The 23,038-nt window shown below is 38.3% G+C and overlaps 1 protein-coding gene across 8 annotated transcripts in view; it reads left to right on the top strand.

Annotated features, from left to right (window-relative positions):
- Positions 1-23,038, top strand: part of FRYL (FRY like transcription coactivator) — a 178,006-nt gene that overhangs the window by 26,556 nt on the left and 128,412 nt on the right. For 6 of the 8 annotated variants that reach the window (XM_075500034.1, XM_075500032.1, XM_075500033.1 and 3 more), the window contains exon 1: positions 2,619-2,894. The exons of 1 other annotated variant lie outside the window; for it this stretch is intronic. In XM_075500034.1, coding sequence (XP_075356149.1) covers positions 2,717-2,894 — 178 coding nt within the window. In that variant the 5' untranslated portion in view covers positions 2,619-2,716. Of the gene's footprint in view, positions 1-2,617; positions 2,895-23,038 lie in introns of those variants that run through there. One more of the 8 variants, XM_075500036.1, reaches the window with a different exon arrangement.

Raw genomic sequence — 23,038 nt, 5'->3', positions numbered from 1 at the left:
CTTTTGTTTAAAGATTAATTTGATTATAACAATTATAAGACTTCTCATATGTTTCCCCCAGCAGATTATCTGTAAAGCTTGCTCAGATTGTATAAAACCCACAGTTGTACATTGTACTGTTTAAGGAAGATGGTAAGAGCAAGTGGGAGAGAGGAGTGTATGTGAAATGACATAGGCAGAAACGGAAGCTTTCTATCTTAGCTTCATTATTTATAAAATGCTGCTCTCATATAATATCCTGGAGTTAACCACCATCCACCTACATACATATATATCTATAAATATAAGGAGATATATACATCCCCAACTATCTTCTGTAGAAAACTCCTTGATGTCCTTTTCTTAAGAGTCAAACAAAAGCCATCCTGAAGCAAAAAATCAGTCAAAAGCTTTTGGATTCATTTATGTTATATAAGCTTTATTAGTTTATCAAGTTTAATCTTGAAAAATGATCATGTGTATGGTGGGTGGCTTTTATTCCTTGTTTGTGTTTTGTTTGTAAATCCTATTACTTGAAAGGCTGTTATGTTTTCTCACTAAAAAAAGTATAGTTTCAAGCCCTAATTTTTTTTATCCATGGCCAGTTCGCATATGCTGCATGTTCTGTAGAAAGTCACACCTTATGCATTTAACTGAAGTGATGCACTAAGTACTTGCACTTCATCTGTTGTCTCCACCCTGTGTCCACATGGTAATAAAACCTCCATAGCATGGTTAAGAGCACTTTGGTATCTAGTTTGAACCTTTCAGAGGGCGTTTCAGTTAGGTACAACTTGAAATAGCTAATTACCCCCTTCTTTGCAAACTGCAGTTTGGCAGGTGGATGATCGGAAGCATTCTCATTCTCACAGAAGCGTCTGAATTTCTCTTTTGTTCCCAGATGCTAGAAACTGCAAAGTAGCTTTGTGGCAAGATTTCAAGGGCAAAAAAAAATCCTATAGAAAATAATGCTATTGTCAATAAATGATTGCTTGAGTTTGTAATGACACGTGATCTCTTATAATGGCAAGTTATCTTTGTGGTATCTTATTTTTCTCTGAAAACAAAATACTTTTTTGAAAATATATTCTGTATAACTTTTTTGTATTGGTGGAAAAAATACTGTGAACGAAATCATTACAGGGACAATTTTTTTGCTTGATCTCCCAAATATTTCACTGCAGGAAATAATATTCTAATAATGTGTCTTTTTTGATAAGGTCAGAATTTTGTATTAATTGACAAGATGAAATTTGTGTAGAATTTTGTATTCATTTACAAGAGGAATACAGACTAACTTGAATATTTGGGGATTTTAATGCAGATTTGAATACAAAAGATACTACATGTTTTCAGTCTATATAGAACTTGAAAAATTTCTTAGGTGGCAACTTTAATGAACTTGTACCAAGTTTTTCAAGTTGTGTCATTCTTAGCTAGATTAAATACTTGCGAAGTGTGACGGTAGAGTTGGTCGGTAAAGAACTGACAGCTTAATCCGGGTGAGCAGCTCCTTGTGAGTACTGAACTACTGGAACTCGGAGACCTGAAACAGGTTACCTGGCTTTCATAGAATTTTTTTTTTTTTTTAAGAAGAGCTAGACACCGTAGTGAGTTTCAGATTAAGTACCTTCTTTTAAGGAATGTATAGTAGCGTGGTACACTTCATACGTAGGTTGGATAACTGTGTTGAGCTGCTTTCATAAAAATAACAGAAGCTTGCATACTGCTGCTTAGATTCAGAGTGAGTATTAGTGGATTTTCTGAGTGATGTGTACAACTTTTGGTGGCAAATGAGGTGGAAATATTACCTAGTATGTCTGTGGATCTCCATTCCAAGTCTAGTAAATAAAATAATATTTTTAAATCATACAATGATACATACTCCCAAATGTAGGAAGCATTAAGGAACACTCTTCTATGCTAATGTCTCTTTTTTCCCCTGAGCTTTCTGCTGCAAATGCAAGGCATCTTTCATAATGGCTTCGTTAAGCTAAATATAGAACAACATTTAAACTTCCCTCAAATAAAAACAAAAAAACTCAGCTAAACCAGGCACATTGGAGAAGTAGCCCTAGGGATAAAGTGGACGTTTGGACAAAATGAGATGGGTTATTTCTGTACTTGGCGTTTTCTGGAAGGTGGTTTGAGTATTTTAAGTGGTAAATATAGCATCAGAGTCTCTGCAGAACAGAACTTAATATTTAATAAATGTTAGTATCTTCGTAGCTAGTAGTTAAAACCATGTGAGAATGGAAATGGTTTAAATTGTGCTGTTAGACACTTTGTTTATAAAGCTGGTGCATAGACTTTCTGAATGATAAGTGTTATCTTTCAAATGCAGATGAACACTCTCTGTGCACTTCATGAAAATGAAGAGCTATTGAACTCTGTCAGATAGAAATTTGAAAATAAACCGTGCGTTTTATTAATGCTTAAATTTGTTGCAATGCTAAATACGGTGTCTTCTACAAGTGCAGAGTTTAGCATGCGTTGGTTAATATATAGGCTTGTTGTTGTTTGGTTTTCTTATCAGTCCATACAGTTAGACGTCTTTAAAATCTGCCTTGGAGCAGCTGGCAGCTGACGCGCTGGTGTTGGCACCACCCAGGTTCAATGTGACTTCACTAGAAGTCTACCTCTGTGCTCAAGGAAGTTGATGTGGGAGCCATGCTCTGTAACGTGTAGCTAAACTGCTGAATTTAGTGCGTGCTGAGAACACAGAGGGCATGTAAAAATGGAATTCCTGAAAAAAATTGTTCCCACTGTCGTTTCTGGAGATGTAGTTCTGGATGTTGGGACTACTGCCAGTGAAAGCTCCCCAAGGCTACTGAAGATGAGACGTGTCAGACTCTTTTCATTAGGACAGACAATAGATGAAGACGGGGAGACACATGTTTTACATCCTGATTACAGTATGTATCCGTGTCATCAACCTGGTAAAAAACGATTACTAAGCTTTTTCTTCAGATCATGATTATTTGCTAAATTGATGAATTTTATTATAAAAGGCCTTTTTATCAGAGTTGCTATGATAATGTTGTCTTTAGTTTTAGAACTATTTTATCATTGACACACTATCATGTGTTAGTGACCTATTTGAAAGCAATTTTACAGGATTTCTAATGTGGTCCTTGTCTTTGCATGCCTGTGTGACTTCTTTTTCCCCCTTTGGGATAAGTATCCCTATGTAAGTTTTTAAATTGTAATGTAGCTATGGTTAGGCACTAAGTCGTCTGGACAGACGTGTGCTGCACGGAGCTCTGACTGCAGTGCAGGGTTCAAGTTTTGTGTCATCTTTTCTCTCCCTGTTTTTCAAATCCCGTATGTTTTCAAGGGCTTTCCTTTTTAAGAGATTTTTCATTTAAAAAATGTTTATGCTTTCCTTTTTTAGTGTTTTGAAGATTGCAGGTTTTTTATAAACATAATATGTACATTAAATTAGTCAAGAATACGGACATTGTATAGAGAATTTTTAACTTAAGAACATGGGTAAGCTTGTTTGTGTGAAGTTTTTGTGTTGGTTTTTTTTTCTTTTTTTTTTTTTGACACTAACAGGTAGTAAATATTATAGTGTATTGTGCTAATAAAAAGAAGTAGAATGAGTTAATGTTCCTTTTCCAGACAGTTCATCTGGGTGGCAATGGAGAATCTAGTTTTACTTTTGTTTTTGCCTTCAGCTAAAGTAGTAAGATCTTGAGCCTTTATGGTCTTGGATCCTGATGGCTATCAGATGCACAGTTTTTACCCTTTGCTATGTGGTGCTATTTTCAGGAATTAGTGTGGCCTTGAAATTTTTTCCCTTATGTGCGTAACTGCAAAGATAGGAGATGATGACATCCATCTTATTGCGTGGTGAACTTATACCCTTAACTATGGAATTAAGTTTGTGGTGGTGGGAGAAAGGGGTTTACTTGGAAAGACTTTTCTTAGCCTTTCTGATTGTAATATAAACCACTTTTTTTAATGTGTCAGGTTGAGTAACGTTGGCAGCTGGGGAAAGCAGGGACAGTTCTGTTTTTTGTTAAACAATTGTTTCTGTGTATAACAAATTAGAACAAGTTAATGTTGTAATGGTATGGACTATTGAAGACTTCTTACAGAATAAGGTCTGTTAAGACTGTTATTGCCTATATGCTTGTAAACTCTGCTCAGAAGCTCATGGTGTCTGAAAGGGTGATGCTCTTCTAGCCAGGTTCATGTCCTCATTTAACTTTGAATGCTGTAGAGCCCTGAAGTTTATAGTTGGGTATCACTGTGATGGGCACAGGTTAAATATCTCCATAGGCGTATCTCATCAGTTCTGCTTTTATGCTGTATTATGGTTTCTTTATAGCTCTCACTTTTAAATAATATTTTATTTCAAATGTTATAATTTCAGAACAAATAGAATTGGTTTTGTGCCAGGCTAAAAGAAAATGCTATAGGCTGAAGTTTGTAGTCAAAACAGACGCCTTCATCTAACATTGTTAATAGTTCATTTGTCAATAGTTCAAGCAAATGAGGATAATAAACATAGAATATACCAGTCCTACTGTTGAAGATCAATCCTCTTTTCTTGCTCATTAAATATTTGCTAAATGGTGATTATTAGGAGTGATTTTGTGGAAATCAGTAGTGCCTGACTAATACCACTTAATAGTGTGATGTCATCACTTGCGAAATGCAGACTTATAGTCTGTTCTGGGATCATGCTTTTACAGTAGCAGATAGTAGCTGAATCCTCTTTAAATTATCTGCTTATTTCTATTTTTGTTTCTTGGTAATGGAATGAACTGCTCTGCTGGAATAGAGCAAAAGAACTACTGTGTTTACCAGTTGGGTATGCTGCAGAAGGCAGGTGTCAACAAAACAGGTAATAAAACAATAGAATGATTTGAAAAAAAATTGTGAACATTTACTTGCTTAATGTCAGCAGATGTGGTGTTAATGCACCACTGAATTTAATATAATGAAACTGTTCAGGAACTCATTAGGTTTTTAAAGCTAAGGTGGTTTGTCCTGTAGATATGTTCGAATTTGAAAGTGGGTGGTTTTTTTTTTTTTCTTTTTCGTTTCTGTTCCTTATTGCTGCTGTTTAGGCTATATTTTTGTATTAATGAGAATTTAGGTGGAATACAGAGTCTGACAACTAATTTTAAAGTAGAAAAGTATTTTAGAAGGTCTTAAACCAACCAAACAAACAAAAAAAACCCTACTCCTGGCATCCGAAGCATAGAAGTATTGTTTTGATAATACCACTTAGTTGGGTTAGCATGTATCTGACCTAAATATTTTGTGTGGCATTCAAGTGATGAGATTCTTTTTTTTTTAGGATTAAAACATGTATCAGTATCACCTTTCAAAATGTTAACTCAATTAGTGTATACTTCGTTTTATAGCTGAAAGCAAGACCTTAGAAATATACGCTCTGTGACACATCTTTTAAAATATGTAGCTTCCATCAGAATGCTTTCAAGTGTATTTTAGAAATCTTTCATAACTGTCTTTTTAGATTTATAAGATTATTAGACCTCTAGAAAAAAAATCTTGCTTGAAGTATTTGCATATGATTGTATGCATCACAACACTTAATAGATGTTAGTAAGTACTTCTTTTAAATTTGCTGTAGCATTTAAGAGTTGACATGTTCTCAGTTTTAAAAATTTCTGTCTCAAAAAAGCTACAATCCAAATCAAACATAGAAAGATGAGCTTGGAAGATCCAGAGAAAGTATTTTCATGTACCAAAAAAACACATACAAATGTGTAGACATACAGACACATGTATGAACTATTTCACGTTTTCCCTTTTGCTGTTTGTAGCTCTAAAGAAGGGGAACACCATGACTGCTCTGTGCAAACTGGCAAATGGCAGCTGTACCTGTGGTGTGTGAAATGTGCCCTTCCGTTACAGGTCTGTGCTGCGGTTGCATTGTAAGGCAGGGTAGCTAATACTGTGGAACAGTCTTAATGGCCAACCATGTAAGTCAAATCTGCAACAGCTGCACAAGAGATGTTAAATTTATCAGTGATGCGAGTAGTATTATTGCTCACGGTGTCCACTTTATCTCTGTGTATGGGAAACATCTCCTTCTGCAAACATTAAACCGGCTTCCCTTCAAGTGCCTTTGCTAGGGGAGCAGCAATAAGCCAACAGAAGTGTCGTCTTTGGTGGTAAAGAAATGAGTAATAGAGTTGTAATTGCCTCAGGGGGCTAACAGTAAGGGCTGCATAGACATGAACTGCCTATGAGCACTGTGTCCCTGTAATACCAGCAACTCTGCAGGGCATATTCAGCTCCGTGTTGCATCTCTGATCAGCCTTGTACAGCAGAGGACAACCAGGAGGCCCAGCATCTATCTGGAATAAAAGTCAGTTTCTGTACCTGAGTTCTGAGTTTCAGTTAGAGAAGACTGGAGGGGTCAGTGGGAAACTAAGTACCATGGCTTCCCCCCCACCCCCAGTCTCCATTTGCTTCTCGCTTACATGTAGACTGCTCCATAATACTGTTTGGGATCCAGAATGCTATTTACATAAAAATCTCTAACCCTTTCTCCTGCTTTCTTATCACAGCAGATAGCATTGTTTTGCTTGAGTAATGCCTCAGGAAATTGTCCTATGTATATTTTCCATAAGAAGTAATAAGGAAGCTTTCCTAAGGGCCTCTGGAACCTGCTCTTGGAGGTCTTTGCAACAGAACGTGGGGGAAGGGGATTTTGTTTGTGTGGTTTCACAAGTGGATCAGGCTGCTCTAACAGTTTGCTGCCAGTGAAAAGGGCAGTCTCGCTCCCAGCTGTGCAGCCCTTCCCCATCTCCTGTCGGGCACTGGCGTGGCCCTTCCCTGAGCTGATTTCATTTCACAAAGCCAGCAGAAAATGTTCTAATATTTTTGGGGCAGTATTTTTGAGATGAGTTGGTGAGGGGAATCAACTCACTGAGAGGGCCTTTTTGGTCAGTAGTGGGGGCAGCGTTACATGTCTTACCATCACCAAAAGTAGCAGTCACCTTCTGGGTACCCTCTGTTTTAAATATATTGATTTGTGGAAAACAAACTCTTTAATATTTTAGATAAATGGAAACCCAAGCATCTCTCCAGAGTTTTATTTTAAGTGCAGTGATGATATGTTTTATTATTACTGCTTATAAGCAGATACAATGACCATTGGATAAATGGTTTTTAAGTAAGGCATTTGCTTTAGATGGAGTCAATAATGAACTGAAATAATGTCCAGGAAGTCTTTTTAAAAGTAAGGCTGAGTGCAAGGGGAGTACGCCTCTGACTTGTTCATTTTACCATTAATATGGAATTGACTATAGTTATATTTAATTGTTAAAAGGAAAAGATGGTATGGCTTAGTTCTAGGAGATATCTCCAATATGATTTTAGGTCCTATTTTTTTGAGATCTGACTTTTTTTTTTTTAATTGTGTTGTGTACTTGGCTGTATGCCTAATATGCTTTTACTGTAGTTGTCTCGGAGTTTCATCTGAAGAATAAGCATGCAGGAATTTACAGTGAATATACTTTTTTCCTACAGTGTTTGTGTTCTTTTTCTTGGATTGTTGTTTGTTTTTTTTCCCCTTGCCAAACCTTACCTTTACCTCATCCCAAAGAATGACAAAGTAATTGTAACTTAGCGCTTCTTTCAAGGTGGGTGTCCTACAACTCAAAGGTAGATCTAGAAGGTCTTTTCTTCATACTTAACAGCTACTCATATGGCTTTCGTGAGGAGGTAATTTATTTGTTTTCCTCTGAGATACAGTGAACAGAGCTTACTTTTTTTCCTTTAATGCTATTGTTCACTTAATAGATTACCTCTGCATCACATTTCCAGGGTTTTTTTAATGCAGCTTCTGGACTTTAAGCACTTAAAAGGTTTTCTGAGGCTTAAGTATGTTAGTACAAGGTTTCATATGACAGCTGAACCAATGTAATGGCTTAATGCTGTGAAAAGGAGATTGTACCCTTCCACCTCTATAGTTGTCTTGTGTATTCATTTGTGGTGGTCCTGGTGCGTGTCTGTCCCTGGTGAGGCTGTTCAATTTGCTAAACCAAGAGGAAACCCCCTTCCCTCCCAATAGCAATGGATAGGCAGCGAACTGGAACACTGTGAGAAAGAACCAACAGCAAATTTAGGAAGTGAATGTCAGTAATCCTGGTGTTTGGGCTTTTTTCTGTTCTTTTTGTCTTTCTCTCCTGCAGATCGTAAGCTGAAAAGTCACAAGTAATGGGAACTCCAGTTTATTACAGAAGAAAAACTTAGAGGTGAAGTTGGGCAATATTTAGCTGCAAATATTCTTTAAAACATTATCTTTAGGCTAATTCTTCGAGATAATGCAGTTAAAACTTGGGAGGGGGGGATTGTAAATAAAACAAATACCTCTTTACCTTTCCAATCCACGATTACTTTATACTAAGATAGTTGGGAGAGGAACAAAATAAAGCTTTTGACTTGAAGGAGAGTGGGAGAGAGGTGATAGTATCGGGAGAATGAGAGAAAATTTAACATAGCCAGAAAAACAAGCAGGTCTTGAGAAGATCCTGCAATAGCTGATTATGGGGAGCTGTGAAGTGCTGAAGTCAACAAGATGTGGAGAAACTAATTGCAAAAATAATTATATATGCTACTGCAAACCCATTCTCTCTATTATATGCTGGTAATACAAGGACATAAAAGTATTCTTTTAAATTCTTTGTGTCTACATTGTCCACAGGTCTTGAAAGCAATGTTTTGAGAGGGAGAGAAGGGTTTAGCATGTTGTTCCTTTTTGATTCACACTATAAATCTCTTGCATGTAGAACAGATTTTAAAACATACCTGTGACACTGCTATCTATCTGTTTTCTATAATGTCTGTCTGCGATCCAAGGTAGAGTCTTTAAGAGGCTGGACAGCATACAAAATTAAAATCTCAGCTTATTTTTAAGGAGCCATTTTCCTTTAGGTAAAAAACTGTTATCCTTTAAAACACATTAAAATTGATCACTAGGCTAAAAAAATCCAAAGTAACACCCCCCTAATGCTCAAGAAAGTATTTCTGAGGTCAATATAGTATTTACCAGCAGGGTTAAATAAGCAGCTGCATATGAAGATGTAATGCTACTGACATCAGCAATTCAGATTTAAGTTACAGAAAGATTGTAATTTGAACATTTTGTTAAACAGTTCTTCACTTTTCAGTTGAAAAAGAAAAGAGTCCGTGTTTCAAATGCAAAAGTTTTAGTTTATAGGTGATCTAACAAGTCTTAATCTGCTCTAGAGGTGGTTTTTCTGTTTCTAATGGAAATGTGAATTGTAAATGGAAGAGGCAGATATGACATGAAATTTTTCAGTAATTTGTTATACTTTTGATGGCTGTTGGTAGTTTCTGTTAGCTGTTTTATGTCTTGATTTGTGGACTTCCATGTTTCTAGTTTCTTATGTTTTAAGTTCTTCAATAACAGAATGATTCTTACCCTGTGAGTGCTAACTTTATGTTCCTTCTAAAAAGTATTATGTGGATCCAAACGGAGGGAAAATAATTTCAACTATTTCATCTTAAGGGCTGCTTTGGAAAGCCTTTCCATTTTCAGTAAATGGCATTCTTTCTGTCTTTAACTTAGCACTGGATAGCCTTTAGTTGCCCTTCAAGTAAGGAAATGTCATGAGTGCCTTCTTCAATTGGGAATATGTTTTCTCAATTAGTAAAAGCTGTTGAAGAATACCTGTGGTTTGGGAAGTAGTGTTCATGGCCTCGGCTGTTTTACTTGACATGCATCTTCTTGCTCTCCAGCCAAGTTCTAAAAGGTCCCTGCAACCAGAGGCCCTCCCAGACAGAGGGTTCTCAGCTCATGCTTGAAGGTTTTTGGTGTCCTTATTTATTTATAAATGAAAGTTTTTGTTACAAGAAATCCAGATGCAGTACTGACTTGAAGAGATAGGTGAAACTTCCAGAAAGCCTCATCACTTTAGCAATGATACCTTCTAAAGGTTCCTGTCTGCAGCAGTTTTTCATGAGATGCTCTGGATGTTCAGGACTTGGCGTACCCTCACTGTATAAGCTGTGCGATACCCCTTATATAGAGATACTACATAAATAATAGTAATTCTTTAGCTCATTAGTACCAGTGAGGTCTGTAGTGACAAGCATCTGTGTTGGACCCTGATTGCTTGGGAGACTTTCATTGCTCATTGATAAGACTGGTATGGCAATATGAGCTTTAGATACTTTAGCATCAGGATGCTGTTAGACAGTCATATTAGACACTGACCCAAAAATGTCTGGTGTCTTTTGGCATCTTTTAAGATGCACTGGGGTGAGCCTTGTCTCAGTTACAGAAGTTTGAGAAGCTGACTGGCTAAATGAAGAATGTTTTTAATTTCAAAATATTTTCTAACTTGAAAGCAGGAAAACCAGGAAGTAAAATACATAAAAGCAGCTCATAACTTGTATAAAAATACTGTATTTCTCCAGTATGTTGTTTTCTGTTGGTTAGAATTAGTTTTAAAGTATTTTTTCTTCATTCTTTGGTTGGGGTTTCCATAAACTCTTATTTCATGGAAGGAGCAGTGTAGAACTGAGTAGTTTAATTTGCCCAGAAGTTGATGAAATTATACCATATATATTTGTAGGTAGACTGTAGTTAACGTGTTCATGGTAATTACTGAAAGAAATTAACATTATGCTAGTGCTCTATCAAGAAATAACATGACTGACAAATAGAGAGCAGCCAGTTCCATGAATAGAAAAATTTTAAGCATATTCTCCATTTACCTGAACATGTTTCTACCACCTGATTTCAGTTCTGCATTTTTCTTTAACTAGTATGGATTGCAGTGGAGTGATACTATCCCTTTCCATGGGATCTGCTCTGCCAGATGCAGGTGTGTGGATGGAGAGCTGCAAGTGGCATCCCAGGTGAAGTGATGAGCTTCGTAGCTGCTGGGTGGTCTCTGCCAGTGCTGGCACAGGTGCATCTGCTGGTGGAGGCTATTTTGTAGTCCACCAGCTGAGGCACTTTAGGGAACTTTGTGCTGTGGACTATTTGCAGAACTTCCAGACAAGTGTGGCCTTGTTGTAAAGTTTTAGTGTGTGTTAAGTGTTTGGTATCTAACCGTTGCATTTAGCTGCCTTTGGTTTTGTTACTTCTTCTCACTTTCTCCCTTCCTGATTTTTTTATTTCTTTTCTTGCTTTTGTTCAATGTAACAGCATGCTTGCTGAGGGTAAAGGTTCAGAAATGGCACTCATGAATTCCATTAATTCTGACTTGCAAAACAATGTATATGTATTAATTACCTTTTTTAATCTTAAAGCATTTCTATTTTGTACTCCTGCTTCAAGTTTTTACGAGAATATCTGTTGTTTCACAGAGATGGGAAAGCTGTAAAATTCAGCATTAAAAGCAGTTAATTGTTTAAATTGTGGTAACTACGGCATTTAAAAATGCACTGTAATTAAACATTTGCTGGCTTTGGAGTGAAGAAATGTGCCAATTTACTTCAACTATGAAGAATGCCCTGTTAATGTAATTATTTTATTTATTTATTGGTTGGTTATATTGGGTGAAGGAGCTCCTTGTGCTCCTGCCCTCTGTAACTGAAACATTGGGAATGGCAATTTCAGGAGTTGAAACCTCGAGAGAAAATTGCCTGTCCGTGCTTTGCCCCTGCCCACTTTCCTTTTCCTGCCTGTAACTACAGCTTTCAAAGTCCTTACACTGTGTGTTGCAGAGCTTGTAAAACTGCTCAGCCAGCTACATACCTACATAGGGATTTAAGCTATGGTGGAGTAAGTTGGTAGGCTTGTGCTTGTGAGGGGGTTTAGCAGAGACACCTGAAGTCATTCCCACTTGTAACTGTGCGGTCCCCCAGCCCCCTACCTCCCATTAGCACTCTGTGGCAGAGGTGGCTGAATCAGACATACATTTGCATTATACGAGGCTGTAAAGTGCTTTCAAGTATAAGCAGAAATGGGCTGCAGGCTGCTAACAGCAGTGGCTTGGGAGCAGATGTTCAACTTTGCTTATGGCAGAGGGAGGAAGGCAGAAATTTATCCCCTGGCGCAGGGCAAGGCAAATATGCAAGTACCTTCAGCTGTTGTGCAAGTCTAGTGGGAGTCTGCAGCTGAGAACATTTTCTGCCCAAGTACTATGGCACTCGTGAGGCTTAACAGACTTGGGACTTCTGTTCTGAGTTTAGCCCTATAGCTAATTCACTTTAACTTTTTTTTTTTTAACTTTTTCCTGGATGAGTCCTAAACTCTTGGTGTTTTTTTTCCCCAATGATTTCTGTAGGGATAGAGTAGCTGATCCTTACATGACGCAAATATGATGTTTCCTGTAAAAGTGGCACAGACACCCAGCAGCTTGGGAGGAGCAACAAAAATAGAAACATAACTGATTCGTAGCAGTTGTCTTAAGGCCTTGTAGGGTAACAGAGTTAAGCCTTTCCCTACTCTATCCATTTAAACGCCCAGCAACTAAGCTGGGATTTTCCATGTAGCTCCATAAGTGTTTCCAGGTTCCATTTAAAAGGTTGGTGAAAACTGGAGTGCTGGTTCCCCAAAACCAGTACGTTGGTACATTAATGCTGAAGCACAGTAAGGAGGCTGACACGGTACAGAATCGGCCAGATCAGATCTTAGGGCAGTTACTTCAAGTTGTCCAACACAGACAGAACCATACCAATCGGGCTTTATACCTTTAAGCTTTATTTGCAGTCGTGGAAGGTTGAAATTGAGCATCTGAGAAAGAATAAAGCACTGAGTTCTCTAGAATTTTAAGTACAGGGATGCCTCTGAAAAACTGAGAAACTCAGATTTAACTGACAAAGCTGACAAGTCAGGCTAAAGCTGACTTTAGCCTGACAAAGGCTCCTGAGATACAGTTACAGCTATAGGTTTGTGTATCGCTTTACCTGTCTCATTTCCTCTTGGAGAGAGGTTGGTTAAATATTGTCTCAGAACTGCCTGCTGGGTTGTTTGAAATGTTTCACCTTTTTATTACTGACTCATTTCCTTGTAATATTTGCTGATCTGGAAAGCTGGATTTTCAGGCAGGAAGGGCCAGATTGAAATCTGTTTAGTCTAAATCTTTATGAAGTTGGTAAGGTTAAACTACCTTGAAAACCATTTGATTTTTCAGGATTTAATTATTCTTTCTTTACAGTTGGGGGGGGGGGGGTTGGTTGGGGTTGGTTTTTTTTGGTGGTGTGTGTGTGGTGGTTTTTTGTTTGGGTTGGTTTTTTTTTTTTTTTTTTTTTTTTTTTAAGGTAAGAGTACTGTTCCATCAAGGTAATGTTAACTTACTGAAAAGTTAAGTATCCTCTTTGATCTTACTCAGAGACTGTGTTCTGCAAGAAAGCTGTGCATCTTCAGTGTCCTTCCAGAACTAGTTGGAAAACTCATAGTTATAATTTACTTTAAATGGGAAATATTATTTGTAGTTCTTTGCCTGAATGCATTTTTTTGTCAGTCCATGTCATCCTGAAGATGAATGTAGTAGGACTGAAAACCTCAAAGAAACTGTTGGAAGTAACAGTGACTGCATGTTTTTTACATAACTTAAAAGAATGCCTTTAGCTGTGTTTTTTGAATGGAATATTTATGCTGGAATGATTAATGCAAACTATTTTGTAGAGGGATAAGTAGACAAATCATATTCTGTTATCTCAGCCATCCCAGTAGAAAAGAGCAAGAACTGCATTGGGGGGGTTGGGGAAGGTAGGTAGTATAATATGAATACACTCCTAGAGAAGTAAAACTATTGTAGAACTGGGGAATAACACTTCAAATGGGGGGGGGGGAAATGAGGCTAAAAATCATGTTCCTTGTGAAACATAAATGAATGACATATAAAATGTTATTTCTTTGTCACTTAAAAGCAAACTTCAGAAAGTTAAATATTGCTCTTTTAAGATAACTGATTCAGCAATATCTTCAGTCATGAAAATCTCCCTACCTTTTCACCTTTTCAGCCTGTAGAGATGAAGCTGAAACAACATTGTGTGAACCATATTAAATTTTTTTTTTTTTTTTGGCCTCACATCTTGGTCTGTGCCACAGACCAGAGTTCTGGCAGTTATAGAAACAGCAGTTGTTATGCACTTTACTTATTTTATGTGCTTTGTTCAAAATAGTTGCTAGCAATGTTTCTGGGCAGCTCCAAGAAAATGGCATGATGCTACTTTAATTAAAAGAAAAGCTGTACAGCCAACCTTTGCATACACATTGTAGTAAATGTGTTGATCCTAGTAAGTATAGCGATCCTTTTAGAAATGTTTTCATTAAATTCTAAGTTCTATAAATAAAGAAAAGGAAACTTCTGTTACCTGTACTACAGCATGATAGTGTCTGATCTCTTACATTGCTTGGGCCCTGTAGCTGCTTATAACGCCCAGGGTACCTCTTCCCTGTCGTGTGACTGGGCATACTGTACATGTACAGAATATTACATCTATGAGGTATGCATTCTTGAAGTGCTGAATTGACTTTGCTGTATAGGTCAAGTGTGCAATGAATGAACAGTACCAGAACAGTCTAATACTTCCCAGAGCAGCTGGGCTTACTGCTCGTGAATCTCTTAATGTATAGATCTATTTGCAGCCTGAAGTCTGCAGACTTACGTCACTGAAGTGGCTCGAGCGATTTGCTTCTAGCCATCTTCTTTACTAAAAGGTTTTCATATCTGAGCAAAAAGCATGTTGTGGACTGCACACTTGCATTAATCACTTTAGTAGAGTGTAAACAGCTTGCATTTGCAGATTGAGCACTTCTGCTTTACTACACCTACAGTCCTATTCTTGTCTTGTTCTTTTAAGAGCTTACTGCTACCAGTGTGCTCATTCACACATACCTCACCTTGACTCTTGAGAAAGTATCAAAAACATAGACTTTATAGTAGTCTGCTCCCTTTAATAGTGAAATTTATAACTGGTCCAGAATCAAAAGGTATGCAAATATTTGGATCAGTATATAAACTACATATTTATTGGAATTCTGTAATGCGCAGCCTACTAATATAAGTATGCACAAATCCTCAGTTTGAGTGTTTCTTTTTGGATTGTTTTTCTTGCATAAACCAGCTCCAGATCAAAGCTATTGGTTTATAGTTAAATGCAAGTGCTCTCTTTTCCATCTTCTCTCTGGGTAATAAAATAATAATCTTATAAAAGACTTCCCATATCAGTACTCCAAAGTGATAGGTATTTTTAGACTCTTTCACAGTGGACATACTTGCTCTCAATTTTAAACACAGTGTACTTTCCAAAAGTCTGTTTCATTTTCCTCTCTGAATGTGAGGAACTTGAAAAGAATCCATGCTGTAAATGACACTTTCTTACACAGTTTTAGAAATACATGATGATGATATCTTGTAACTCTACACAATGAGTTTTATTGGGCTCTTCTCAGTGAATTAGCCTCATCTGCGCTTGGCAAGGTTCAGAAGCTTGTAATCCATGGTTTTTCTTTCCTGCTTCTACTATTCTTATTTTGATTAAAAAATAAAAAGTTACATTTGAAACTTTGTGGTTTACCCTGAAATCTTCTGTTTATTCTGGTATCTGGTAGGTTATTTCATTAACTCAATTCAAAGGCAAGCAAAACCCAAAAAGTCCAAAATTGCAGTAGTTGTCATCTATACATCTTTGATTATAAAAGCTTGTGAATTGGGTTGTGAGGAAGAAGAAATGTTAGAAGGCTTGCACAGTTGTATAGTAAGATAATGCTTATGACACTGATGCTTGTATGATAATGCTGAGATACTGACAGGTCCTCTTGTTAAATGGACTTGTACTGTTTTTTGGGGTTTGTGTGGTTTTTTTGGGGGGGGGGAGGTGGGGATACATGGAGAGTAAAAGTATTTAGTGTATGCCATTCTTAAATCTTGTAAACTAATGATGTCCATTGAATCCAACTCACTATGTCTGTGCATATATGTATGAAAACATACACATTTTTTTATATTCATATAGTACTAAAAGAGGATTTTTCTTTTCAAAAATATTTTTGTTCCTAATATTAAATATTCCTAGTCTTCAGTACTTCTGCTGAAATCTTTGGAAGGAAAAGCTTATACTCTTGGTACATACAGTTCTCAAAATATTCTTAACATCTTATAAGTTCTTAATGGGCTAATATTTTCTATTGAGCTAACTGCATTTAAAATTAATGGCTAGTATCCTTGAGGAAGCCCTATCGACAGTGATTAGTAGTTGATATTATGAATAAATAACAATGCAACAAAATCTCAGATGCCATGGGGGAAAGCCATGTAACTTGCTTGGCCAAACACATCAATATCATAAATAAATGCAAATTTTAAAAAAGATTTCCTAGCATTGATTAACTTTTGAAGCACCACTATACAGAAATACTGGCAGCTCTTCTGTTTGTTGAAACTCTTCTTAACAGGACTCCAGGAGGTGGAACATTAAGATTAGTATTTCTGTGGGGTTTTTTTAGTACATCTCCTGGGGTTTCTGGGATGATTGTTTTCTAATAAGTTTCTGGCACTAATAACTTAAAGAATAAAAGCTGAGGGGGGAAAAAGGGCAACTACAAAGAACCCAAAGTGTATTTTAAAAAGTCATTATTTTTGAGGTGCTGGGAGAGTTGGCTCATGATTTTGGAATGCATGCTGTTAACAAGGATTCCTTTGAAGAACTCTCTGTAGCCCAGTGTTAAAGGCAGTCAGAGACCAACCATAATTAATACAGTCTTTCAAATTAGTGGTGAAATTCATCAGCCAGTTCCAAAATCTGACCTTTATATCGTACTCATAACAAAATACAACCTCTGTTATATCTTATTTAGCAAGAGGAAAAAGGAATGCTTGAAGTATAACTTTGAATGTATTCATAAAAGAAGTGATGAAAAATGAGTATGAGGTAATTGGAGGTACTACATAGGCAGTATTACCTGGAACAGGCTTCTGAAAGAAAGTTTGATGCAGTGTCCCGAAGAGTTACTCAGTGTGGGTGCATGTTCTGTACTCTGTCTGGGAAGAAAAATAAAGGACTATCCAGATATATGTGGCAATTTAGTGTCATATTATAGAAAAATATTGTTGAAATGTTGAGTACTTTTAATCTCTGAAAACTGAGTGATCACACCAGTCTCTCTCTTAATAAAAGTATTAATCTCCTGAGTGGATGTCGGACAGCAGCTGTGGTGGTGGTTGAACAGGCTAGTGCAGCAACACGCTTCTCCCGCTCTTTCTCCAGTGTCCTTGTGCTGGTGTGTTAGACCTGTCGTTTAGAGCTGCTTAGCTGGACATTGACCAGTCTGTGTTACCTCCCTGGTGGTGATAATTGGTTTGTCTTTTTGGGGAGGGTGTGTGTGTGTAGATTTAAAAAAAAAAAAAAAAAAAAAAAAAAAAAAACAAACAAAAAACCCCAACAACAACAACAAAAACCCAAACCCACAAAAACCCAAACCTTAGAAGTGTTTAATGCACACCATTCTTAAACAACTTCACATAATTCTAGTTTAAAAGATTTTATCTGAGGGCACAGGTATGATTTCTTCCTCATGGCTGCTTTACTCCTAGTACAGGATGGGGGGCAGTTCTGAAACTATCTTAAAGCAGATTTAGTTAATCAGCATGCCTTGGACCTGTATGATTAATTTTTTACTTCATCTGTATGGTGTGGTCAGGTTATAGTTTAAATAGACCTAATTAAACTACTGTTAGCAGCTAGTGTCACAGTAATCTCAGTATCCAGTTCTCTGAATTTTCTGTATTTGACCCAAGGGTAACGTTGTATGTATAGTTTGGTGGCAGCCAAACAAACATAAGCAACATTTTCTCCCTATCATTTCTTCCTGTCAGTATGCAGAAATCTTTCTGAAATTTTCAACTATTGTCCATTGAAATCTCGAGACACTTTCAGATGTGTTTTTGACCTGTGTAAAGATAACACCTCAAGGTGACAGAGGGTCACTGCCTTATGATTGTACCTGATAACGTGGGCAGAGTGAAGGAGGTTTATCTTAAACTGCTTTGCCCTGTGCTGAAATGGGCAAAGGCTATCGATGGGCTATCTTGCTTTATCCCGAAAGAACAGTGGTAAATCCTGAGCCCCATCTAAAGGCAGTGTTGGGTTGCATCCCTAGGAGGCCGGAGACTTCACGCCTATGATACTTTCCGTCATGGCCTTTGGGATCATACTGAATGACGTCAATCATGAGAAATGTCAAAATTGTGTTGTTAGGTCCTTTAAAAGATAATAAGAAAAAACCCTGAAATGCTAATACCTGTAGGTGTCAAAGCTAAATTGCCTGTAGTTCTCTTGCAAACATCTACCCAGGGAATACTACTTATGACCTTCCTGCCCTCTGCTGTGTGCTTGGCAATTTTTTTTTTTTTTTTTTCTCCTTTGCTGATGTTTTAGTGTAGAAGGCTTCTTGTGCTTTTGGCGCTGTGCAAAGTAAAGCCGGGCAGTTTATTTAACTTGCTATGCTTCTAACAGTTGGAAGTTTATTTAAAACTCAGTAAAGTGCCTAGAGCTGTCCGTGTAGTCCTTTTTGGTTTTAATTGCAAGTAGTTGTGCCGTTCGGCTGCCCCTTAAGGGGTCGGTCTGGCTGCCTGTGGCATCTGGTAGCCTCCCTGGGGAAGGGTTTGGGTCCCCGCCGAAGAGCCCGTACCTTCCCGCTGTGGCCCGCCGCCCCTTCTTCGGGCGGCCACGCGCCGCCTCACGCGCTTCCCTCCCGGGCCGCGGCGACAGGAAACGTTGCCCGGGGGCGGGGGGCGTGGCTGTGGGCGGGGCCGGGGCCTGGCGGGCGAGGAGGGGTCCTGTGAAGAGCCGCCGGCAGCCCCGCCCTCGGGCGGGCCGCTCGCCCGCCTCCGCCTTCAGCGCGCGCCCCCCGGGCCCTGCGTCACCGGGAGGCCGCGCGGCAGCGGCGCGGGCGCCGGCACGCTCCTCCTGCTGCTGGTGCCGCCGCCGCGGTCCTGCCGCCGCCGTCCCGCCGCCGCCCCGCAGCCGGCCGGCGCCGCGGCACCATGCTCAGCCTACAGGATTCCCTCTTCTTCGAAATTAACATAAAGTCTCTGCTGAAATCCTGGAGCGGCAGCGGCAGTAAGTATGTCGCTGGCACCGGGAGCCACAGCGTCATAGCGGATTTCTTTTTTTTTTTCCGTGGTGTTTTTTTTGGGGTGGGTTTTTTTTTTTTTTTGCATGCTACTGTGAAAAATTATGCTTTAAAAAATGGGGTTTAGCAGTCCTGTGTGCAACTTGGCATAGCCAGTGTGAGAGGCAAGCAAAGTGCTCTATCTGCTTCCCAGTTGTCATGTAAGACAATATATATACACACATAGGCGTATATATGCATACATATATATATATGTAATTCCTAGGCTGCAGTTGTTTCAGTCTGATAAAATTCTTTGCGCCCTTTGCTGTCTGAGAGAGGTGACAAGTAGATGCTCGTCTCTGCGGAGTTACCAGATGCTGACACTGTGGCTTACTTCTGCCAAGCTCCAAATGCTCCTTTGAAGCAAAACAATCATCCTCAGACTGAGCGTTTTACAGTGGATATTATTTTTGTGCCTCAAACTCATTATTATACCTGCAAAAAGTGCCCACTTTGATCTTCTAAATGGCCCCGATCTGCAGTTTCTACCAGGATTTTTTGTCTTACTTGAACCAACGAAGGCAAGGATGCTGCTCTTGGTAAAGACAACCAGTCTGTCCTCAGCTCACCCCTTCACACATGCTTCAATGCAGGGTCTCAGGCCCGGGAGCTGCCTTGCGCTGTGTAGCAGGCTCTGCTACCGTAAGCACAGCAGCTTAATGACAGTACGCCAGGAGGTGATAAAGATGACGTAATTGTACGTCAGCTAAGTATTCCGTATGTCTGAAGTTTCTTGTACCTGTAAAAATTAAAAAAGTCAAAAGTGGGAGGTATCTGGTATCTCAGCTTTAAGTCGTGTCTCATTAATTGCTGTTTGAGATGTACTGGGATGCAGTTTCCACTCACCAAACACTTCATCAAAAAACCTCCGTTGGGATTTTTATCCCAATACAGCATTGTTTTTTTCACCTCTCTGTCTTGTTTGAAGGAATTAGTAGCAAGTTATTTATTGTATGGTGTATTAATCAGTGCTAGGAGAGCATGCAGATAATTAGTTTGTCCTAATAGCTTATTCAGATGTGAGATTTGCTTTTTGCACTAACTGCTGTAATTCATGTTTTGGACTAATAACTTCTAGACTTACGACTTTTGTGAAGTCAAAGCAATTAATATTTCAAAACAGGCATCCTTATAGGTTTTGCTTTTCACTTTATTTGGTTTGTGTCTTGCAAATTAACTGTATCTGTTCCAAATTATAACTTGTATTAGTACTTGGTGTAGTTATTGACGTTCTTGCTGAAGTAAAGATCATCGGAAGCAGTTTTCTAATATTTTATAGTAGAAGTTGAAGGTGTCTCATGAATACGATTAAAGATCCTTAAAGTTTATTTTATTAATTTATATTGTTTCCAAACTAAAGTAAAACATATGATACATTCAGTTACAATAAATTCAATCCACAACTAGACAAATAATTGCTGTATAGATAAGGAGATGAATTGCAGAACCTAGACTTGACAATTGTCAGCTGTAATAAGATAAAGTATTAATAATAAAAAAGGGTTTCTGAGAAGAGGTTATATATGATGCTATGTTTTCTCCTTTATGTCCTCTGTTATGTAAGCACAACGGAGGAAGATCTTCCTCAGTCTTCCGTTAGGAAGTGGTACTTGGATCATCTACCAACAAACTAATTTTCTGTGCTCACTGATTAGATAGCTGGGGTTTATTTCACTTTTTTCCACGATTGTCACTCCATTTGTGAAAATTGCCATGATTACAGCATAGCTGCGTTGCTGCTCTGTGAGTGTGTGAGAGTTGCATTCTGATGGCTTTCCACGGTGCAGACCGGCCAGGAGCAGACCTCTCTATGAGCCTGTGATGCCTGGGTTTAAGTATTGTGATTCACATGGATAGCTTAGTGAATTGAGCTGAGCAGGCGAGCCAGTTGCTTTTTTCCTAAAACGTTTTCCAATCAAGTGATGCGGGATGTGTAGAAGAAGGAATTATGCAATATTTATGTTGAGTATGTGTTTGAAAATTCAGTAGATGTGCATATGCTGAGAAATGACTTGAGAAAGGTTTTTCCTGTGTTTTTGTAAAATTTTTATATGCAAATGCTACTTTTTATGGTTTATATGATAACTTCAGAATTTTGTACACTAAAGAACGTGAGAAGAGGAGTGGGTATACTTGCATGCATTTCCATATACATAAAAATAAGCATCTGTAGAGAGTGTTTAAGTATATAACAGAAAGGCAGCAAAGCCACATGGGTCTGGTTAAGGGCTTGCTTAGCTGGCATAATGTTGTTGCAGTGCTGGCTAAGGTTTTATTGTAGTTGATCTTTTTTCTTTCAGTAACAACAATGAAGTGACATTCATATGGCCTAGTTTCAGAATGCTGTCTCTCTGCCAACAATTTTAGGCATTACTTGTTTTTAAATGGAGGCAGGAATGTTCTTTTAATCCAACAGTGAAGTGAGGATGTTCCCGTTTCAGAATTACTTGCTTACTGAAGTTGTGGATGTAATGGAGGCTTTATACTGGCTTGTCCTCAGGTTGCTTGGCTCCATAGTACTTAAGGAATTGTAGTTGCGATAATGTAACTTAATGCTCTTAAAGTTATGGATTCTGTTGTTTAGTCTATTGCAGTTTGAGTATGTGGTCTGTTGTTCTGAAGTTTCTGAACCATTCTTCTGAAGTTTCTGATTTTGTAGCAAAAATACTCATTTTGATTGTTATTTATGTTGATTGGTGTAAGAAAGCTCTCATATTTTGTCCACAAAAACCTTTGTTTAAGGTTAAGGAGGTCTGGATGCCATGAGAATTACTTTTGGTAATGCAATATATGCATTCAAAAACCAAATGTGATGCTGCTCACAGTGAAAAGCATTATGTAATGAATACCTTTCTGTAAGACATGACATATGTTTTAATGAAAACTATGCATGTATTTCTGGGGCTTACAGTCTAGAAAGGAAAAACTGCTTTCCAGTAAACATGAGTACAACCCATTACTGCTTTCTTAAAAGCTCTTCTGTGTTTCTAATATTTACTATATTAATAATGTTGTCTGGTTCAGAAGTAAATAATTATTTCTGGATAATAAAAAAGGAAAAAAATGTATCTATTGTCTTTCTAATAATGAATACACAGCTTTCTGTTGCTGTGCTGTGTCTGTCTGGTAAACATAAGGGTACACCCATCCATGGGTGCTTCTCTGTCCTTGGACTCATCCCTGCCTTATTCTGGTAAATCAGCGTTGGAGGTGGCTCATGAGATTTTCATATCAGCTTGCTCAGCTTGATTCACAAGTCATGCATATATTTCAAGAACTCATACCAGTTAAGAGAAGGGGACTGCTCTTAACGTCATGGCTGCCAAAGCTACATCGAGGTCGTTGCCCTTGGCCTCTTTTTGGTAAGGGTTTGTGACAGCGATTTTCAAAGTTACTTAGACTTGTGAGCCTGGGAACAGAGTCATGGCAGGAAAGTGAGCTGTATCTGCCTGTACAGCAGTCGTTTTTGAAAATGTGTTATAAAATCAGAAAGAAATGGAGCAACTTTAAAAGGAAGTGAATTATTGGAGCTATGGCTGCCAGGTGCTGACAAGCATGTGAAAACTGGGGAGCTGCCTGGCAGATACATCTGAATCATTCCTTCTGTGAATGAAAAAAGCACGTGGAGTTGAAGAATCGCTTACCTTCCCACAGGATTAGCTTGACTGAAGATTACTTCCTCCTTTACCAACCAAAAATGAACTCTTGGCTCTCAAGAGAGGTTCTGCTCTGATAATACAGTATTTAACAAAGTAGATGTAATGGATTCATTTTTATCCTGTGGCTTTTCATTTTGCAACAGGAATGAAACTGTAATTTAAATAAGAAAGGTGAGAGAACCTTACAGTGCGGTGATAGGAACGTATATGAAAAAGGACCATATGAAGAATTGCGGAACAAATGTTCTGTTGCCGGTCTTGTTCTCTGGGAGGAGATGGGGTGAGGTGGAGTGTATGCGGAGGTGTG

Source organism: Mycteria americana, chromosome 4, assembly GCF_035582795.1.
Source record: "Mycteria americana isolate JAX WOST 10 ecotype Jacksonville Zoo and Gardens chromosome 4, USCA_MyAme_1.0, whole genome shotgun sequence".
NCBI classification, from domain to species: Eukaryota; Metazoa; Chordata; class Aves; order Ciconiiformes; family Ciconiidae; genus Mycteria; species Mycteria americana.
Note: the sequence above shows the minus strand (reverse complement) of the source record. Positions and strands in the feature narration are given on the sequence as shown.